Genomic DNA, 19,803 nt, shown 5'->3' with positions numbered 1-19,803 from the left:
TCTGAATGCTTGGTTTTACGAGAACTTTGGAGTCTGTAAGAATTAAATGGCGCGCCGTGTGAAAACCGGGAAGCAACTTGAGCGCCGTGTAAATATTATTTTGTACGACAGTTCCCAAGCTCTCTCCTAAACGGAATGACTTCTGCGGGAGGGGTGGAAGAGAGAGAGAAAGAAAAAGAAACGCCAGTGATGTATCTGCCGTGTCACTCCTCAGTCACAAACCTTGTCACCTGGCCCAGCGGCTCCTTGAGCCAAAGGGGAAGTTCTGTGCAGCTCTCATCCCACAGGCATTCCTGGCACCGTCTCCCGGAGAACACAGGCCACTTCCTGGAGGCCCGCAATTCCTCGTGAAGATAAACTGGTCAGACCTAACTACCTGGGATTCAAAGGCTTTCTCCTTGCCCTGGCCGGTGCTGCTCAGTGGTTAGAGCTCCGGCCCTAGGACCGAAGGATCTCGGGTTCAATTCCGGTCAAGGGCACGTACAGGTCCTCCAGCCCCGGTAAGGGCCTGTGCAGGAGGCAACCAATCGATGTTTCTCTCTCTCTCTCTCTCTCCTTCTCCCTCCCTCTAGGAATCAATGGAAAAAATATCCGGGGGTGAGGATTTAAAAAAAACACACAAAGGCTTTATTCTCATAAAAGTCACCCTTAATGTCTGGTTTGGCCACGAAAGAGAAAAATTCTTGAGTGCTTTTTCAAACAACGAAACAGAAAGCCTCCAAAGTTGTGAGAGCAGACATTTGTGTATTGTCTAGCAAAATGTTATTTCCTGCTAAAACGTGACAGCTGGGTCTCTGGGAAAATTCTACGAAGCAGAGAGCTCCATGGAAAAGAATGGTATTACGGAGAATGAAAGTTTCAGTTAAGAAGCAGTTGCTCACAGAACCTGTAAAAAGTTAAAAGACTCTTACTAAGTAAAGTATACCAGTTCAATTTCTAAAATCGCTAAATACAAACGAACAGTGCACAACAGCAATAGCGTATCCTGCCCGCGTTGGTCTTCGCTAAAAGGAAAATAGACGGCAACTCTGTATTATGCGACTTAAAAATAAATGAGGGCGAGCTTTTTTTTAACAAAGCGTCTTGCTGCCACCTGCTGGTCATGCCAGGAACGTCAGCTATGACCTGCCCACTCTGATAGGGTGCTGAGCCCTCATCCTGCTTCCCACGCCTCCCTTACCTAAAGCAGCGGAGTGGAGACAGGCATGGAGGAGAAAAGAACCCCTTCGATCCAAATGAAACCGTCACTGTGGCCAAGGCGCCGTTTCCAATCTCTACCTGACCCAGCAACAGCTGCCTGCTGGTGTTCGCGAAACGTTACGAATGCTTTCCATTTCTCCCACCTTTTGTCCACTCTTACGCGCATCCTAGACGTGCTGACTCAGCAGTAAAATGAAAATCATGTTATGTGGGACTGCACTTGGGGCTTTGGTTTTCCACTCTGGGCCCTTGCCAGGTTTTACTTACGTTTTGGTGTTACGCGGAGCTGGGAGAAACCATGATTAACACAGAGCAAGGATCTGCTTAGCCTCAGTAAAAACCGTAAAAATATACTGGCTGTGCACACGTGGAAAACAGCACAGAATATAGAGCTTTAAGTAACAACGCATGAACTTTGCACAGTAACTGTCCTGGAGGCATTAACAAAAGGAAGATCTAGACAGATGAAGATGCAAACAAAATCCAGTTTAAGGATTACTGTTAGCCAGTGCAGTAAGAAAGAGATCGCATTTGTAATAGTAACAGAAACGATAAAAACACCTAGCGCCCCAGATGGTGTGGCTCAGTGGATCAAGCATCAGCCTGCGGACTGAAGGGTCTCGGGTTCGATTCCGGTCAGGGCACATGCCTGTGTTTCGGGCTCCATCCCCAGTAGGGCGGCGTGCAGGAGGCAGCTGATCAATGATGTTTCTCTCTCTCTCTCCCTCTCCCTTCCTCTCTGAAATCAATAAAAACATATCAAAAAAATAAATAAAGAAAAACACCTCGATATAAATTCAGTAAGAAATGTGCAAGGCACGTACAAAGACAACTTTGACGGAAGTTGAGCTCACTTTGTCCCATAGTCTCAAGACACCTTGAAATGTAATGAAAAATTTGGAAGTACATATAAATAAAAGCAGATAAACATTCCCTATCAATATGGTGTGTTTTTTTTTTCCCCCAACAACTTTACCGGGGTTGCAAGAAAGCTTCCCAATCTTAAGTGTACAAGTCGATGAACTTGGACAAATTGTATACAGTCACGTTGTAACCACCACCATAATCCAAATATTCCCATCATCCCAAAAAGTTCCTTCCTGCCTCTTTACTGTCAATTCTCTGCCCAGACTCTGGGTCCCAGGCAGCCACTGAGGTTCCGGCCTTCCTCGAATTTCATAGAAATGAAACCATAGGGTATGGAGAGTTTGTGTCTGACTTATTTCACTTAGCACGATGCTTCTGAAATTCACCCGTGTTGTTGTTGTGTGTCCAAATGTTCATTCCTTTACATCGTTGAGTAGTTTTCTACAATATGGATCTTCAATTATTTATCTACTAGAGGCCCGGTGCATGAAATACGTGTGGGGGAGGGGAGGGAGAAGGGGGGTCCCTCAGCCCGGCCTGTGCCCTCGCCAATCTGGAACCGCTTGCTCCTAACCGCTTGCCTGCCTGCTTGCTGGCTCCTAACCACTCACCTGCCTGCTTGCCTGCTCGCTCCTAACTGCTCGCCTGCCTGCCTGCCTGCCTGCTCCTAACCGCTTGCCTGCCTGCCCAGTGCGTGTAACGGTTGCTTAGGCTTTTATATATATAGATTATTCACCAGCAGGTGGACCGTGGGCTATTTCCAGTATTGAGGCTATTATGAAACGGCTCCTGTGAACATGCATGTACAAGTCTACATGGGGCTGTATGTTTCCATCTCACTTGGGTACATACCTAGACCTGTTGGCCTGTATGTTATATGTACATTTGAGAAACTGCCAAACTTGTTTTTAGTGGCTCCACAATATTACATTCCCACCAGCAATACAGGGTGGGGCGGATGTAGATTTACAGGAGTAGTGAGTATGAGAAACAGAATTTATTCCTTTTTTATTTTTTATTTTTTGAAGAATTTGGCTGGGACTTCCATTATCCTTTCTCTCACACCTAGCAGCTTGGGCCAGCCAGCAATCTTTGTTTTATTTTATTTACTTATTTTGTTTTATTGATTTCAGAGAGGATGGGAGAGGGTGAGATAGAAACACCAATGGTGAGAGAGAATCATGGATCCGCTGCCTCCTGCATGCCCCCTACTGGGGATTGAGCCCACAACCCGGGCATGTGCCCTGACTGGGAATTGAACTGTGACCTCCTGGCTCATAGGTTCATGCTCAAACCACTGGGCCAGAATTTATTCTTGTATTATTATTTATTAATGTATTACTTTCCATATGAACAACTGTAAACCTTCTTTTGCCCCAGCCTGTAGAGGCGTTCAAGTTGGTCTTCACTAATACTTGGCATCGTAGCAATTTTAGTTTCTTCCACGCTAGAGAGTGTAAAGTCGTAACTTATAGGAACTTAATTTACACATCCCGGGTGGCGTGGCGATACTGAGCTTATGCAAGCGCTGTGTGTTGTGAAGTGTCTGTTGAAATCATTTGATTATTGCTACGGGGTTGTTTTTCTCACCGAGTTTACAACTCTGTTGTGTATACATTCTGGATACGAGCCCTTTGTTAGATACGTTTTGTAAATATTTCTCCTAGTCTGTCAGGCCTTTTCATTTCCTAGACAGTGTCGTTTAAAGACGAAAAATGTTTAGTTTTGATGAGGTCAAGTATATTTTTCCTCTTACGGTTTTCGCTTTTTGTTAAGAAATCTTTGCCCAACACGACGTCACATAGGTTTTCTGTCTTCCTCTAGAAGTTTTATGTTGTTAACTCTTATGTTTAGAGCAATGATCCATTGCTCGTTGCTTTTTATGTCCAGTGCGAGGTCAGATCAAGGTTCATTACTTCCCACACAGGTATCCAGTTGTTCCAGCAAAATCTGCTGAAAAGTCTAGCTTTTCCCCAGTGATTTTTGTCAAAATCAGTTTGTCAAAAAAAATCAGTCTACCAGACAAGTATGGGTCTATTTCTTTTCTTCTTTGATAACCCTCACCTGAGGGGTGAGGGTATTTTTTCTAAGGAGGGGGGAGTGGGAGAGACAGAAAGAGAGCAGAGAGAAACATCTATGCGAGAGGCACATTGATGGATTGACTTCTGCATGTGCCCCAACCAGGGTTGGGGATCGAACCTGCAACCCAGGTAGGTGCCCTTGACTGGGAATCAAGCCTGCGACTCTAAGGTGGGGCGGCCGATGCTCTAACCACTGAACCATGCCGGCCAGGGCAAGTGTGGGCCTATTTCTGAACTCTATTCTGTTCCATTGATCTGAAAGTTTATCCATATTGTCCTGACCACTGTGGCTTTCTAGAAAGTTCTGACAGCAGGGAGTGTATGTCCTCAACCTTCTTTGAAACCGTTTGGGCCAACAAATCAACTTGTCCATTTTTTCAAACAAGCCTGCTGGAATTGTGACTATCACTCCACCAACTCTATAGGCTCCTCAGACTAGATGTTCACTGATCAATTTTCAAGGTCACTGATTCCATCTTCTGTCAGCTCAAATCTGCTAGTAACCACTCTAGTAAATTCTTCATTATAGATAATGTGCTTTTCAACTCAAAATTCATATTTGGGCATATATATGTATACATATACATATATGATATATAACCTCCTATATTATAAAGAGCTAATATGCTAATTAGACCAAACAGCAAAATAACCGTCTGGATGAAGCTGGGGCTGCGAGGGCCAAGCCCCTGGCACGAATTTTGTGCACCGGGCCTCTAGTGTATATTATATCTATAATAATAAAAAAGCAATATGCTAATTAGATCTGATGTCTTCCAGATGTCATTCTGGACGTCCATCCTGACGAAGCCAGGGCCGGAGGAAGGAAGCCTGGGTCCCGGGTGCCGGAGGGAAGCCGGTGCCGGCAGCTGGGGGAAGGAAGGCCTACTTTTGCACGAATTTTGTGCATCGGGCCTCCAGTATACATATAACAAATTCTATCTGTTTTTGATAGTCTGTATTTGATGCGTTAGTGCCGCCATATATTTCTTTTATGTTTCGACCACCATTTCCTTAATTCTTTGAACACATTCATAAATAGCTGCTCTGAAATTTGTTCCTCTTCACAGTGCAGGGTCCTGCCCTCGCAATATCAAAGATCGCTGATTAGCCGACCAGTGTGGCTCAGTGGTTGAGCATCGACCTATGAACCAGGGCTGATCAGTGCCCTTTTAAAACAATATATGCATACTTTTTAATTGATTTCAGAGAGGAAGGGAGGGGGAGAGAAGGACAGAAAAACCAAAGATGAGCCCAGCTGGCATGGCTCAGTGGCTGAGCGTCGACCTATGAACCAGGTGGTCATGATTCAATTCCTAGCCCGGGTTGTGGGCTCGGTCCCCAGTAGGTGGCCGATCAATGAGTCTCTCTCATCATTGATGCTTCTCTCTCTCCCTCTCTCTGAAATCATTAGGACATATTGACAGTCCTCCACTCTATCAACTGAGCTATCGAAGGCCCTGCTATTAGGACATATTTAAAGGGGCCCATGCGAGGTCTGTGTGCTTGAGCAATGCCGGCAGGGGAAACGTGTGTAATTCTCCGGCTGTAGGTACACCACAGCCACTTCTGCTTCTGAAACGCGAGTAACTGGGCGAGGTGACGAGGGGGCTGCTTTTAGTTCAAGCCACCTGCAAACTTGGCTGTATATCAACGACTGCTACCAGGGAAATAGCACTTTCACCAAACTGATCTTTTCGACAATCTGGTTGCAAACAAAACTCAGCATAACCGTAACCAAGCTTCACATAGGAGAGGTTATAAGAAGTTGAGCATTGCCCGGCTGGTGTGGCTCAGTGGTTGAGCGTCAACCTATGAACCCGGAGGTCACGGTTCGATTCCCAGTCCAGACACAGGCCCGGGCTACGGGCTCCATCCCCAGTAGGGGGAGTGCACGAGGCATCCAAGCGATGATTCTCGTTCATCACTGATGTTTCTATTTCTCTCTCCCTCTCCTTTATTCTCTGAAATCAATAAAATATCTTTAAAAAAAAAATGATATACACATGCACACAGATGTTTGAAATTAAATATAGTTTCATTCTAAACTTCTCCTTGGGGGAAAAAAGAGATTTGCTGCTAAGTAGACTCACCTCCGTGTTCTAGAAAGACACGGACACATCTTTCCTTTCCTCTGGCTGCTGAGAAGTGGAGCAGGGTCCAGCCATTCGCATCCCGGCCATTCGGGGAATAGCCTTGTTCTAGCATCTTCCGGACGGTGTGGACATCCCCGGCGGCCACCGCAGCCTGGATCTGCAACTCTTCCTGGAGCTCAGGGTTCCTCCGACAGTGGTGGTGTAACATCCTAGCGGAGTCCACTGCTTACAAAGGATGCATTAGGTCACAGGGGTCAGCCTTTAAGGGGAGGCAGAGAACATGGCGTTTAGGATTCTGGGCTCCTGACAGAGGGGCCATGAAATGTTACGGAATTTTCCTTGGCTAAATCGCGTGCACCTCAGTGATGCCAGTTCATAATGAACCAAATCTGTTATGACCCAGACATTCGGTGATTTCCGTAGGATGATGAAAGATGGCAAAAGAAAGCCGCCCGGCGGGCATGGCTCAGTGGTTGAGTGTTGACCTATGAACCAGGTCACGGTTCGATTCCCAGTCAGGGCACAGGCCCCAGTAGTGGGCTCGGTCCCCAGCAGGGGGCGTGCAGGAGGCAGCCGATCCATGATTCCCTCTCATCACTGATGCTTCCATCTCTCTCCCCGTCTCTCTTCCTCTCTGAGACCAATAAAAATTTATTTAAAGACATACAGAGACTTAAACTAACATTCTTTTAGGAAGCCACTCCATCTGGGCTAATTTCCAGGAACAGATTAGGCACATCTCCGAGTAGGCCTCCATTTCTAAAAATAAAAAAAAAATTATGGGATAAGGTTCTTTAAAGACATTTTGGTCTGTTATGTAGGTTAGACATCTTGGGATGATCTTGTTACCAATAATAAGTTATCGTGTAAAACTTCTTATTATAGCCCTGGCTGGTGTGGCTCAGCTGGTTGAGCGTCATCCCATGCACCAAAGGGTCGCAGGTTCGATTCCCGGTCGGGGCACCAGAAAAACAACAACTCCTCATTACAGATTGTACAAAGGTAAACTTAAGCCTGACTTAGGCCACATCATCACAGCCTAAGACAGGGGTGGGCAAACTTTTTGACTCGAGGGCCACAATGGGTTCTTAAACTGGACCGGAGGGCCGGAACAAAAGCATGGATGGAGTGTTTGTGTGAACTAATATCAATTCAAAGTAAACATCATTACATAAAAGGGTACGGTCTTTTTTTTTTTTTTAGTTTTATTCATTTCAAACGGGCCGGATCCGGCCCACGGCCATAGTTTGCCCACAGCTGGCCTAAGAGCATAATCAAATATCCTCTGCTATTTTATACATGGAAAATGGTATTACAAACTATTTTTTTAAATATATATTTTTATTGATTTCAGAGAGGAAGAGAAAGGGAGAGAGAGATTGAAACATCCATGATGAAAGAGAATCATTGATCGGCTGCCTCCTGCACAACCCCTACTTGGGATCGAGCCCACAACACAGGCATGTGCCCTGACTAGAATCGAACCTGGGACCCTTTTGTCCACAGGCTGACGCTCTATCCACTGAGCCAAATCAGCTAGGGCGGTTATAACAAACTCTCAAGTATCACTACTAAGTAACGTCATTTACAAATATCGGGCTACTTCTACGGAGAGCTATTTCCTCAGAAAAATTAGGAAATGAGAAATTTCAAGACGATCTGTCTTCTTAATTAACGTGATTTCCTCCCCATCTCTTCACTTAATTGTTTTTCAACTGACGCTAAAGTCAAGTCTCTCTCGTTTTAAAAATGTAAAAGAAGGAATCCTGTTCGAATAGGTTTTTGCCTACTATTAGCGTTTTTTGTTGTTGATGTTGTTGTTTTGTTAATCCTCACCCTGGGATCTTTTTTTTTTCCCAATTGATTTTCAGAGAGTGGAAGGGAGGAAGGAAGGGGAGAGAGAGGGAGAGAGAAACATTGATGTGAGAGAGACACATTGACTGGTTACCTCCCGCATGCGCACAGACTGGGGCCGGGAATCGAACCTGAGACCCTTTAGGCGCGCAGGCCGACGCTCTCACCACTGAGCCACATCGGCCAGGGCTATGATTACGGTTTTAAGAGAAGATGTTGAAGACCATCAGAAAGAATGAACGGGAGCTACGGACGGCTCAAAGCAACCATCTTTCACAGATTCTTTTTTTAATGGGATGATCTACCTTGGCCCTCGAATGAGGGCTACTCTGCAAGAACAAAGGTCAAACACCATCAAACGAAACCTGGGTTTTCTTATAGCAAGTGCTGTGCTGAGTTTTCCATGAGCTGACTGGAGGGAGAGCAGTCAAAGCTAAAGGGCTCCCCTCACCCCCTCCAACAGTACGGGTGACCAGGGACCTCCAGTCGCTTACCTTCTGGAAGAAAGTCCCTTTTCCTGGGAGGGGGCCGCCTAGTAAGCATTGTGCACATACAGCATCGTGGGGCGGGTCTCAGAGTGCGTCCGGGTGACGGACCAGCTTCCTCTACCTAAACACAAATAACAACCGTGGGAAAACTCCGAGAGATGACAGAGGATCACAGCGACCCACAGCGTCTACCATTCGATGGTCTTCACTTCAGCACCTTACGGAGCAGAGACAGAGCTTGACCTTGAGACCCCCATTCATCTCCCCCAGGTACAAAATCACTTATTTTTCAGGATTATTCCCCCCCCCCCCAACGAGGCAGAGTGTTTTTGGAAAAAGAATAAAGAAAATAATAAATCACACATTTGCTCTATTCAGAATATATTTTCAGACTTGCCTTATTTGAATTACTTTTTTTTTTAAATCCTCAACCAAGGATATGTTTTATTAATTTTAGAGAGAGAGAGAGAGAGGAAGGGAGAGAGAGAGAAACATGGTTCAATTGCCTCCCATACGGTCCCGACCGGGGATTGAACCCACAACCTAGGTACGTGCTGTGACCAGTAATCAAACCCGTAACCCTTCGATGCACAAGAGAAAGCTCCAATCAGCTGAGCCACCCGGCTGGGCAATTATTTTTGTTGTTGTTGTTGTTAATCCTCACCTGAGGGTATTTTTTCCTCCACTGATTTGCAGAGAGAGTCGAAGGGAGGGGGAAAGACAAGAGAGAGAGAAATACAGATGCACTAGAGACACATGGATTGGCTGCCTCCCACACTCGCCCCAACTGGGACCAGGGATCGAGCCTGCAACTGAGGTATGTGCCCTGGACCGGAACAGAACCTGGGACCCTTCAGTCCTTGGGGTTACCCTCTAACCACTGAGCCAAACTGGCTAGGGCCTGAATTACTTTTTAACTGACACCGTTAGTCACTTGTTTTTTCCCCAAACAGGATTAAGAAAGATGAGAAAATGTGTGCATTCAATACAGCAGGTGGCCAGAGCCAAAATGGAATCTGTGACAAGGAAATGGACATCGTGACTTTAAATGCTGGTTCTTCATACGTCCAAAAGGCACCACGTGAGCCACTGTGAAGCTGTCATTCCTTTATGCACACACCCAAGTGAGTAAAAGATTAACAACAGTCTTGCCAGCTTCCTTATAGGAACTCTGAAAAAATTCCCTCTACAACTCAAAGAAAAGGGATCTTGCCTGGCGGGTGTGGCTCAGTGGTTGAGCATCGACCTATGAACCAGGAGGTCACAGTTCCATTCCCGGTCAGGGCACGTGCCTGGGTTGCAGGCTCCATCCCCAGTAGGGGGTGTGCAGGAGGCAGCCGAGCCGTGATTCTCATCATGGATGTTTCTCTCTCTCTCTCTCTCTCTCTGTCCTCCCTTCCTCTCTGAAATCAATGAAAATATATTAAAAAAGAAAAAAGAAAGAAAAGGCTTTGTGTTAAGGATGAAGTACTAAATGGTTTCTCTCAACAAGAAAGAGGCATGAACAACAACAACTTGTGGTCATCCCGAATGGGCGCCTCCCATCAGAGAAGGAAGGCCTCCTGAGGGCCCGCCGGGAGCTGGGCCCGCTATCAGGCCCGGCCACTCCTGCGACCCCGCTTAGAACTCGCTTAGGCAGCTCTGCCGACTTAACAGGAACCACGTGATTCTGGAAATGGCACATCACTTTCCCCTTTTCTGACAGTACCAACCACTATCAACAATAGCCGTAGGTTTAAACCCAAAAGCACTCTTTACATGCAGGGATCTTCCCAGGAATAACACATGGACTCACACCCCATGCACACACGGACACATACCATGAACACATGGACTCACACCCCATGCACACATGGACACACACCATGCACACACGGACACATACCATGCACACATGGACACACACAATGCATAAACGGATACACATACCACGCACACACGGACTCACATACCACACACACACGGATTCACATACCATACACACACACCATGCACACACGGACATATACCATGCACACAAGGACTCACCCCATGCACACATGGACTCACATCCCATGCACACAGACACACATCCCATGCACACAGACTCACATCCCATGCACACAGACACACATACCATGCACACACAGACTCACATCCCATGCACACACGGACTCACATCCCATGCACACACGGACTCACATACCATGCACACAGACACACATACCATGCACACACAGACTCACATACCATGCACACACACACCATGCACACATGGACTCACATCCCATGCACACAGTCACACCTACCATGCACACACGGGCTCACCTACCATGCACACACGGACTCACATACCATGCACACACGGACTCACATACCATGCACACATGGACACACATCCCATGCACACAGACTCACATTCCATGCACACACACACCATGCACACACGGACTCACATCCCATGCACACATGGACTCACACACCATGCACACACGGACACATACCATGCACACACGGACACATACCATGCACACATGGACACACACAATGCATAAACGGATACACATACCACGCACACACGGACTCACATACCACACACACACGGATTCACATACCATACACACACACCATGCACACACGGACATATACCATGCACACAAGGACTCACCCCATGCACACATGGACTCACATCCCATGCACACAGACACACATCCCATGCACACAGACTCACATCCCATGCACACAGACACACATACCATGCACACACAGACTCACATCCCATGCACACACGGACTCACATCCCATGCACACACGGACTCACATACCATGCACACACGGACTCACATACCATGCACACAGACACACATACCATGCACACACAGACTCACATACCATGCACACACACACCATGCACACATGGACTCACATCCCATGCACACAGTCACACCTACCATGCACACACGGACTCACCTACCATGCACACACGGACTCACATACCATGCACACATGGACACACATCCCATGCACACAGACTCACATTCCATGCACACACACACCATGCACACACGGACTCACATCCCATGCACACATGGACTCACACACCATGCACACACGGACACACATACCATGCACACATGATCCCTGGCAGCTGCAGCCCTTAAATTATGAAGGACGGTGACTTATTACCAAAGGTCCTCACAGTCCAAAGCATCATAAATGCATTTGATCTGGGTGCTGTTTTGTGGGGCCTTGCCCTTAGCAGAGCCCAGCTATGCACGTGTACACAGATGAGGAAAACATAGAGACGATTGAACTTAAAGGGCAAAGGTGCCCATTGCAAACCGCAGAGGAAGTCCAGAGGTGAGAATGAAAAAAAAAAAAAGTCTATTTCCTCTAAGGAGGGCAGGTCTGAAAATCTGACAGCTCATGGAAATCACCCATCGAATAAGGGAACACGGGCCGGGAGGCAAGTGTCTAAGTAAACGTACAATGCGAATTGTTTTAAATCAATGATGACTCAGAATGACTAAAACTCTGAAGGTGCAATCTTCAGAAATTCCATTTTAGGTTTTACAGTTAGAAAAAACGCACACTAACAGGGAAGACTTCAGAATTATATACCAAATGAACCACTTCCCTGATGTATCTTATTATTTTTAAAAATATACTTGTATTGATTTTAGAGAGGAAAGGAGAGGGAGAGAGAGACAGAAACACCAATGGTGAGAGAGAATCATTGATCGGCTGCCTCCTGCATGCCCCCTACTGGGGATGGAGCCCGTAACCCGGGCATGTGCCCTGACCGGGAATCGAACCATGACCTCCTGGCTTATCGGTCGACAGAACCACTGAGCCATACCGGCTGGACCTGATGTATCTTTTTATATAATATTTTGTTGCCCAATGTTAATGCTATGTGTAAATTTGATGAATGCATGTTTTCTACTCTATATGGGGCCAAAAGATAACAATATAGGCCTCCAAGCTCTTATGCTGTTGACCTTATTAAAACTAAATATTTAGAAATTATATGTTACCATCTAGCCTGGCTGGTGTAGCTCAGTGGTTGAGTGTCCGACCTATGAACCAAGAGGTCATGGTTCGATTCCCGGGCAGGGCACATGCCCGGGTAGCAGGCTGGATCGGATCCCAGTGTGGGGTGTGCAGGAGGCAGCCAATCAATGATCCTCTCTCATCACTGATGTTTTTCTCTCTCTCTCTCCCTCTCCCCTCCTCTCTGAAATCAATAAAAATATAGTAAAAAAATAAATACAGAAATAAATGTTACCATCTAATTTCCACATGGATGGCCAAGTAAACTTCATGAAAGTTAAAATCAAAACGTCTTTCTTCATATAATTAAGAAAAAGTCTACATCCATACAGTGGAGTGCGGGAAATGAAAAAAAACAAAACGTATTTCAGACCTGCCTAGGGTTACATAACGGGCACCCAATTGGCCCGCATGTCCCCAGTTTCCGTCGGCATACACGGTTAGTCACTCATGGCTCTCTGCGTGCGGTTTTCACTGAAAAGTCCACACGTTTTCTGATTAAGGGACACAAATCAGAGCTGCGCTTTCAGATTTCACACAAGCTGGAAACAAGATAACAGCTTGCTACTCAAAAAAAAAAAAAAAAAAAAAAAGTAAGCATTTCTTTGCAGCGTAAACCGAGACACAGGCTGCTAAGGAAATAAAATCGGCAACTCCAAGAACATGGCCTCTGAGAAAACACACACACACAAACCAAGCCGCCAGTGGCTCGCAAGTCCTAACAGAGGAGGCGGGTGCAGAAATACTACAAAGTTCAACATGGCCGAGACGTGTGTGGATGAGTTCTGCTGATGTGATCGAAAGACCGGAACCCCTAATCGAATAGAAGGAGGGTGATGTTAGTATCTCACTCAACATCGCATAGCGTTTATGTTCCCAAACAAGCAAGGCGTGTGCATATTTCCACCCCACTCCTGGGCCTCCATACAACACAAAGATTCATTTATTCATTTTCATTCCTCCCCTGAGAATATTTTTTTCCCATTCATTTTTAGAGAGACGGAAAAGGAGAGAGGAAGAGGGGGGGAGAGAAAGAGAGAGAGAGAGATATCAATGTGAGAGAGAATCATGGATCGGCTGCCTCCTGCACGCCCCCTATGGGCGGTCGAGCCCGAAATCCGGGCATGTGCCCTGACCGGGAATCGAACCCGTGACCTCCTGGTTCCTAGTTCAAAAACAAAAGAATATGCAAACCCTCAGAGCCCCTTAAAAGGATCTCTAGCTAGGTCTTGGCAATTGGAAGAATCAAGAAAGACATTCCTTTTCGTGAGTGGCAGAAAGTCTAGATGCTCAACCACGAAGCCACACCAGCCTGGCTAGAATTAGGTCTAAAGCGGGGGGAAAAAATATTTAACAGGGAAGACCCGAATAGAAAACACATCATTCATTTTTACCTTAAAAACATACTTCAGCCGAAACCGGTTTGGCTCAGTGGATAGAGCGTCGGCCTGCGAACTGAAGGGTCCCAGGTTCGATTCCGGTCAAGGGCATGTACCTGGGTTGCGGGCACATCCCCAGTAGGAGATGTGCAGGAGGCAGCTGATCGATGTTTCTCTCTCATCGATGTTTCTGACTCTCTCTCTCTCTCCCTTCCTCTCTGTAAAAAAATCAATAAAATATATTTAAAAAACAAAACAAAAAAAAAACATACTTCAAATATTTCCAGAAGTCCTAATTATTAGACATCTCTCTGGTGATTCCCACACTGAAATCATCAAAACGGCCTTGAACTTCACAGGCTTCCGCCTGGCTTTCACTGAAATGAAGTGGCCCCTATGTACACTTACAAGGGCTGCCCTAAATGTTCACACGGGACAGCTCCCGGTTGACACGGACTCGAAATCCCATTCTGCAGCGAGCACTCCCCGGCGGGGTCTGCCTCTAGGTCTCAAGAACATGCAAACCAGGCCGGGGCTGGTGTGGCTCAGTGGCTAGAGTGTCGGCCTGTGGACTCGAGGGTCCCGGGTTCGATTCTGGTTGAGGGCTCGAACCTTGGTTGCGGTCGGGGCAACCAATCTCGGGGCAACCAATCGATGTGTCTCTCTCACATAGATGTTTCTCTCTCCCCCTCCCTTCCATTCTCTCTAAAAACCAATGGGAAAATATCTTTGGGTGAGGATTAACAACAACAACAAAAGCATATGGAAACCCTCAGAGCCCCTTAAAAGTGTCTCTGGCTATGTCTTGGCAGTGGGGAGACTCAAGACAGACATTCCTTTCTTTTGGGGGAAGGCAGAGAGTCCAGTGGAACGGAGTAAATCAAAGATTTCCTGAGGACGTCTGCTATTTTAAGTGCTCTGCGGTACCTACAACTCCCTCAGCAGTCTTGAGATATTAAAATTACTCTGAGATTAACAAGTCACTTTAGATTCCCGTGACTGGATGTTAGGAAAGTCATTCACTTGGCTAATTTCTGAATTGACGCTTCTATGATTTCCCTGGTCATACCCCCTTCTTTAGGAATTACACGAATGTCCTAAACATTTAAGAGGCACCAACAAAATCCAGCAGCATAGATGTGACGCCTGAATTAGATGCTTACATTTCTTTCCTTTTTTTTTTCCCTTCTCTTTTTTGTTTTGTTTTGTTAATCCTCCAAGGATAAATATCCGACGATATTTTTTCTATTGATTTTTAGAGAGCGTGGAAGGGAGGGGGAGAGACAGGGAGAGAAACATTGATGTGAGAGAGACGCATCCATTGGCTGCCTCCCGCAGGCACCCAGACCAGGGCCGGGGATTGAGCCTGCAACCCAGGTAAGTGCCCTTAGCTGGAATTGAACCCGGGACCCTTCAGTCCTTAGGCCGACACTCTACCCACTGAGCCAAACCGGCCAGGGCTAGATGCTTACATTTCAATCTACCAAATTAGCCGTGAGGGCTTTGAATGGAGAAATCTCAGTTATGAAGAGGGCAAAGAGAAAGCCAAAACATTCCTTTGTTTTAAAGTTCTTGAATGTCAAATGATAGCGAGCTAGTATGGAAAGTTTTATGGGTTCTAGAAAATCGGAGGTGTAACAAGTATTATTTTTTTTACCTTTTTATAACAGCTTCAGAGCCCATCCACACACGTCCCACAGAAACACACAAAAGCCTGAAGCATTCCCGATACATCAGACCTTCAGGGGCGCGTTTTGCTTTCCTACAATCTGCGCCATTAAGGTACACCGACCCCCTTTTTTACTAGGGAAAAACTCACATTATTTTCCAAAACTCATACATTTCCAGCCATCACCTTCCTTGACCAAACCCTGGTGGGTTAGGGATTTTTATTCTGGTGGAGCTAGAAGGACGGCGATAGGAAGGAATCAGGGGGAAGCAGAAAACTGCGGTTTAATTAAAAAAAAAAAAAAAAAAAAAAGGAGAGCCATTCAGAATGAACAAGCAATCGAGGAAAATTCCTAGGAGAGTGAGGGTTGCGGGAGGAACCAGAAAACTCTCTGAACCTCAGAGCAAGGAAAATGGTACCATCACCAAAAGATAATGCAACACACAGAAACACCAGCCAGAGAGAAAGGGTGGGAAAGACGATGAGGGAGTGGAAAAGTTATGAAAATGCCCAGAAGCAGGGCAAAAAGAGCAGCGTTTCTGGGTTTGTTGTTTTTTTTGTGTGTGTGTGTGTGTGTGTTTTTTTGCGGTGAAAAGGGGGAGGGGGGTTCAGGAACCAGTTGCACCCCCCCTCCCCCCACCCCAGGGAACCACCCTGAAACCAGAGTCATTGCCTAATGAGACAGGGGCCGGGGGATCAACAATGGGGGAGGGCAGGGGAGGGCTGGCTGGTTACCTGCACGGAGGATGCTACCGCTAGAAGCTCTCGGCTACTTCCCAGGTGGGTGGGCAGGCCTCCTCTTGCTTTCCAGGCTCGGGAGCCAAACACCAAACCTGGAAATCAGAAACCAGGGAGAGAGGTGAGGCGCGGTGCCCCCGGGGCCAGGAGCAGGGAGGTGGGGGGGGGGGGCTTGGAGGAAGGGGAGCAGAGAAAGAGAGAGAGAGAGGGAGGTTGGTTCAGGGCAGGTAGGAAGATGCAGTGATTTTTCCCCCCTCCCTCCCTCCCAGCCGCCCCCTTGGCTTCAAGGGAAGGTAACTGACTTTACCTGTCTCCTCAGCTGCTGCGGCGCTTCCTCCTCTCAGCCTCCTCCACACTCACCAACTTCTCCATTGAAGAAATGCCTCGGGCAGGGCCGGACACGGGGGTTCCGGAGCCTCCTCCGAGCCTCCCGGCCCCAGCCCGGCGAGCATCCACAGACGCTAGGCGGCGGTCCCGGCCGCGGGGCAGCCTCGGGGCAGGGGTGCAGGGAGGAAGTCCCGGCTCGGGGACGGGCGGGAAGGGGGGGGGGGGGTCCCGGTCTGAAGGCTCCGAGCAGAGGGGCTGCCGCGGTCCGGGCCGGAGGCTCCCAGCTCCGAGGCGAGGACACGGGAGCTGTCGGGGCAGCGAGGTCTCGGCTTGGGTAGGGTCCTCGGTACCAGCCGCGGGGGCACCAGGCGGGGGGCTTTCAGGATGCACTTTGCACTGGGCCACCCCCGCCCCCTCCCTCCAGCACTTTGGGGTCACTGGGATGGGACCAAGCCTTCAGCAGCCAATCAGCGGCCACCCTGGAGCCAGAGCCCGGAGCCGTAAACCAAGTCCGGGGTAGGTGGGGCTGGCGGGAGGAGGCGACTTGATTGGCTGGGCGCTTCCTTCTCTCCTCCTTCTCCCTAGCGGCACCACCCCTTCGCCTGCCGTAAAGCCGACTGCGCATTCGCGACAGTTGGAGGAGGCGTGGCCATCGAAGCTGGGACTCGTCTGCGATTGGCTGCACTCACTCACCCCCTCTAGGCTTCCCCGCTGTGGCTTCCAAAGCCCGCCCCTAGCGGAGGGACTCGAAGCGGTTGCTAGGAGACACTGTACGCCGAATAGGACTTCTACGCATGCGGGAGGCGGGGCCCGCTCGGACGGTCTGTGCATTACGGTGGCCCGGAGGGGGCCGGCGGGCACTGGCATGGCGGAGGCGGAGGATCCCTGACAGGTAAACTGAGCTGGTGTGTGCGGCCGACCGAGAGGCTGGCCCGAGGATTGAAGGTTGGGGAGGCGGGAGTCCCAGGGGCGCCTTGTCCCACCGCCCCCGTGCCGGGTCCTGGGCTGGTCTCCATCCTTTGGGCCGCGGTAGCTGGAGGCTGAGCAGACCTCGCCCTGCGCGGAAGAGGGGACCTGTCTTTGTAATGATGGTGATGCTTCAAGGGCTTTCCCCCTGCAGGATACGGATTACCCAGGAAGGAAGGGGGAAAGGGAGTAGAAAACGTGTGATGGACACGTTTGCAAGCATGCATTCATTTAGCAGGTGGCCGGGCACCGTCCTAGGCGTTACAGAAACAATAGTGAACAACCTAGTTGTGTTCGCTTGACCCTTGGAGTTTCCACTTAATTTTTTTGTGAGTTCTCACACAAGGATATCCCCCCCCCCCCAGAGTGACATGGATGTAAGAGAGACACATCAAATGGTCACCTCCCTTATGCGCATCCCCCCACCACCAGGCCAATAGAGCCCGTAACCCAGGTGCAAGCCCTGGGCCGGAATCGAACCCGGGACCCTTTGGCCCGAAGGCCCGCCCTCTGCCCACTGAGCCAAACCGGCCAGGCCGAGTGTAGTGTTGGGAGGTTTTTTGATCACCGGTTCCATCTTCTCTAAGTAGTAATCTGTCCAGACTTTCTATTTCTTTATGATTCAGTCTTGGTAGGTAGGTTATGTGTTTCCAGGATTTTTATTTTCTTGTAGGTGGTCCAGTTTGTTGCATAGAAATGTATATTCAAGCTTTTAAAACGAAAGGAAAGGCGGGAGAGCTTTCTAGGCAGAGGGAGCAGCGTGTTATCACGAGCCAGAGCCAGGAGGGAACCTTTCACGTGGACTATTCCGTAAAGGAGGATCGGCTTCCTCCTACTTGAGCTGCATACATGTTTTCACCGTAGAGGCCCCGTCGTTCCTCAAATCCCTGAGCGTGTGGTACTCGGCTGCGGTGGGGTAGGTAACCGTATTTTTTCAATAATTGAAAATCAAATCTTGGCCCAACTGGTGTGGCTCAGCGGTTGAGCTTCGACCTGTGAGCCAGGAGGTCACGACCTATGAACCAGGAGGTCACGGTTCGATTTCTGGTCAAGGGCACATGCCTGGGTTGCGGGCTCCATCCCCAGTGGGGGGCCTGCCGGAGGCAGCCGATGCATGATTCTCTCTCATCGTTGATGTTTCTTTTCTCTCTCTCTCCCGCTCCCTTCCTCTCTGAAATCAATAAAAAAATATTTAAAAAAAATCAAATCTTATTGTGTGCACAGAATTTAGAATTCAGTTCAGTAAAATCTGGGTAGTGCTGCTGGCGGGGGTGGGAGGAGGCAGGAAAGGGGGATGAATGAGGAAACCCTCCATTCTGAAGCAGCACTTAACATGGAGAACCCTATTTTACCAACGAAGGGTAGACAAGTCTTCTTTCTAGACGTTTTCCATTAAAACACAAAAAATATCAGCCTATAAAACAACAAAACTGTAGCATTGCCATGATATAATATCAGCCTAATGTGGTCAGATTCCTTACCAGTAACATCAAGTAGATTGGTCAATGCTCATTGAAATTTAGTCCCCCGTCCAGTTCTTGCCACCCCGCCCCCATCAACCCCTACTCACTGCATCTTATCTGCCTTAACCACATCATTTGAAGTCTTTTATCTATGACTTAATTATCAGGCTAAAAAAAAAAAATATGACCTGTAGCAGAGTTCTACAGAGGAGAGTTTATAATAAGTGGGCAATTGACAAAAGCGCGGCAGGTATTAAATATTCTCAGTGCTTCAGTGGGAACCTGGAAACTTGTTAGAAATAAAAATGATTGGGCCCCGTCCTGGAACTACTGTGTCTGAAACCCCTGGGGGAAGGCCCGCCCCCCCCCCCTCCCCTTCCTAGGGATTCTGAGGCCCATGAAACTTGAGCTCCATTGTTTTAAGAAAATGAGCCCCTGGGGCTAGGAACAGCCAGCACCTGCACCTGCTCTAGGCCCCCCAAGGTAAGTAGAAGGAGCAGTTCGGAAACTTGAAAGGGTTGCCTTCCTTTCTCCCTCCCTCTCCCTCTCCCTCCCCCCCACCCCCATCTCCTGTCGGAGCCTGTTGGGGCGAGGAGAAAGGTGATGAGTATAACCAGCAGGGCAAAGGGAAGGTACCCAGCAC

The 19,803-nt window shown here is 48.1% G+C and overlaps 2 protein-coding genes across 7 annotated transcripts in view; one reads left to right on the top strand and one right to left on the bottom strand.

Annotated features, from left to right (window-relative positions):
• Window positions 1-16,976, bottom strand: part of ASB7 (ankyrin repeat and SOCS box containing 7) — a 28,857-nt gene extending 11,881 nt beyond the window's left edge. The window contains exons 1-5 of one of the 4 annotated variants that reach the window (XM_036355736.1): window positions 16,712-16,976; window positions 16,402-16,499; window positions 8,593-8,707; window positions 6,928-7,003; window positions 6,242-6,503 (exon numbers count right to left, since the gene is read on the bottom strand). In XM_036355736.1, the coding sequence (XP_036211629.1) occupies window positions 6,242-6,452 (211 nt within the window). In that variant the 5' untranslated portion in view covers window positions 6,453-6,503; window positions 6,928-7,003; window positions 8,593-8,707; window positions 16,402-16,499; window positions 16,712-16,976. The remainder of the gene's footprint in view (window positions 1-6,241; window positions 6,504-6,927; window positions 7,004-8,592; window positions 8,708-16,401; window positions 16,500-16,711) is intronic. The other 3 variants (XM_036355735.1, XM_036355734.1, XM_036355737.1) reach the window with 3 other exon arrangements.
• A 229-nt stretch (window positions 16,977-17,205) lies between these two features.
• The window catches only part of LINS1 (lines homolog 1), an 11,063-nt gene continuing 8,465 nt past the window's right edge, over window positions 17,206-19,803 (top strand). The window contains exons 1-2 of one of the 3 annotated variants that reach the window (XM_036355731.1): window positions 17,206-17,623; window positions 18,371-18,613. Coding sequence is in view for 1 of the 3 variants with exons in the window: in XM_036355730.1 (XP_036211623.1) it covers window positions 17,526-17,623 (98 nt within the window). In the remaining 2 variants the exon portion in view is untranslated. The remainder of the gene's footprint in view (window positions 17,624-18,370; window positions 18,614-19,803) is intronic. The other 2 variants (XM_036355732.1, XM_036355730.1) reach the window with 2 other exon arrangements.

Source organism: Myotis myotis, unplaced genomic scaffold, assembly GCF_014108235.1.
Source record: "Myotis myotis isolate mMyoMyo1 unplaced genomic scaffold, mMyoMyo1.p scaffold_m19_p_23, whole genome shotgun sequence".
Classification (NCBI taxonomy): Eukaryota; Metazoa; Chordata; class Mammalia; order Chiroptera; family Vespertilionidae; genus Myotis; species Myotis myotis.
This window is presented reverse-complemented; position numbering and strand designations above follow the sequence as displayed.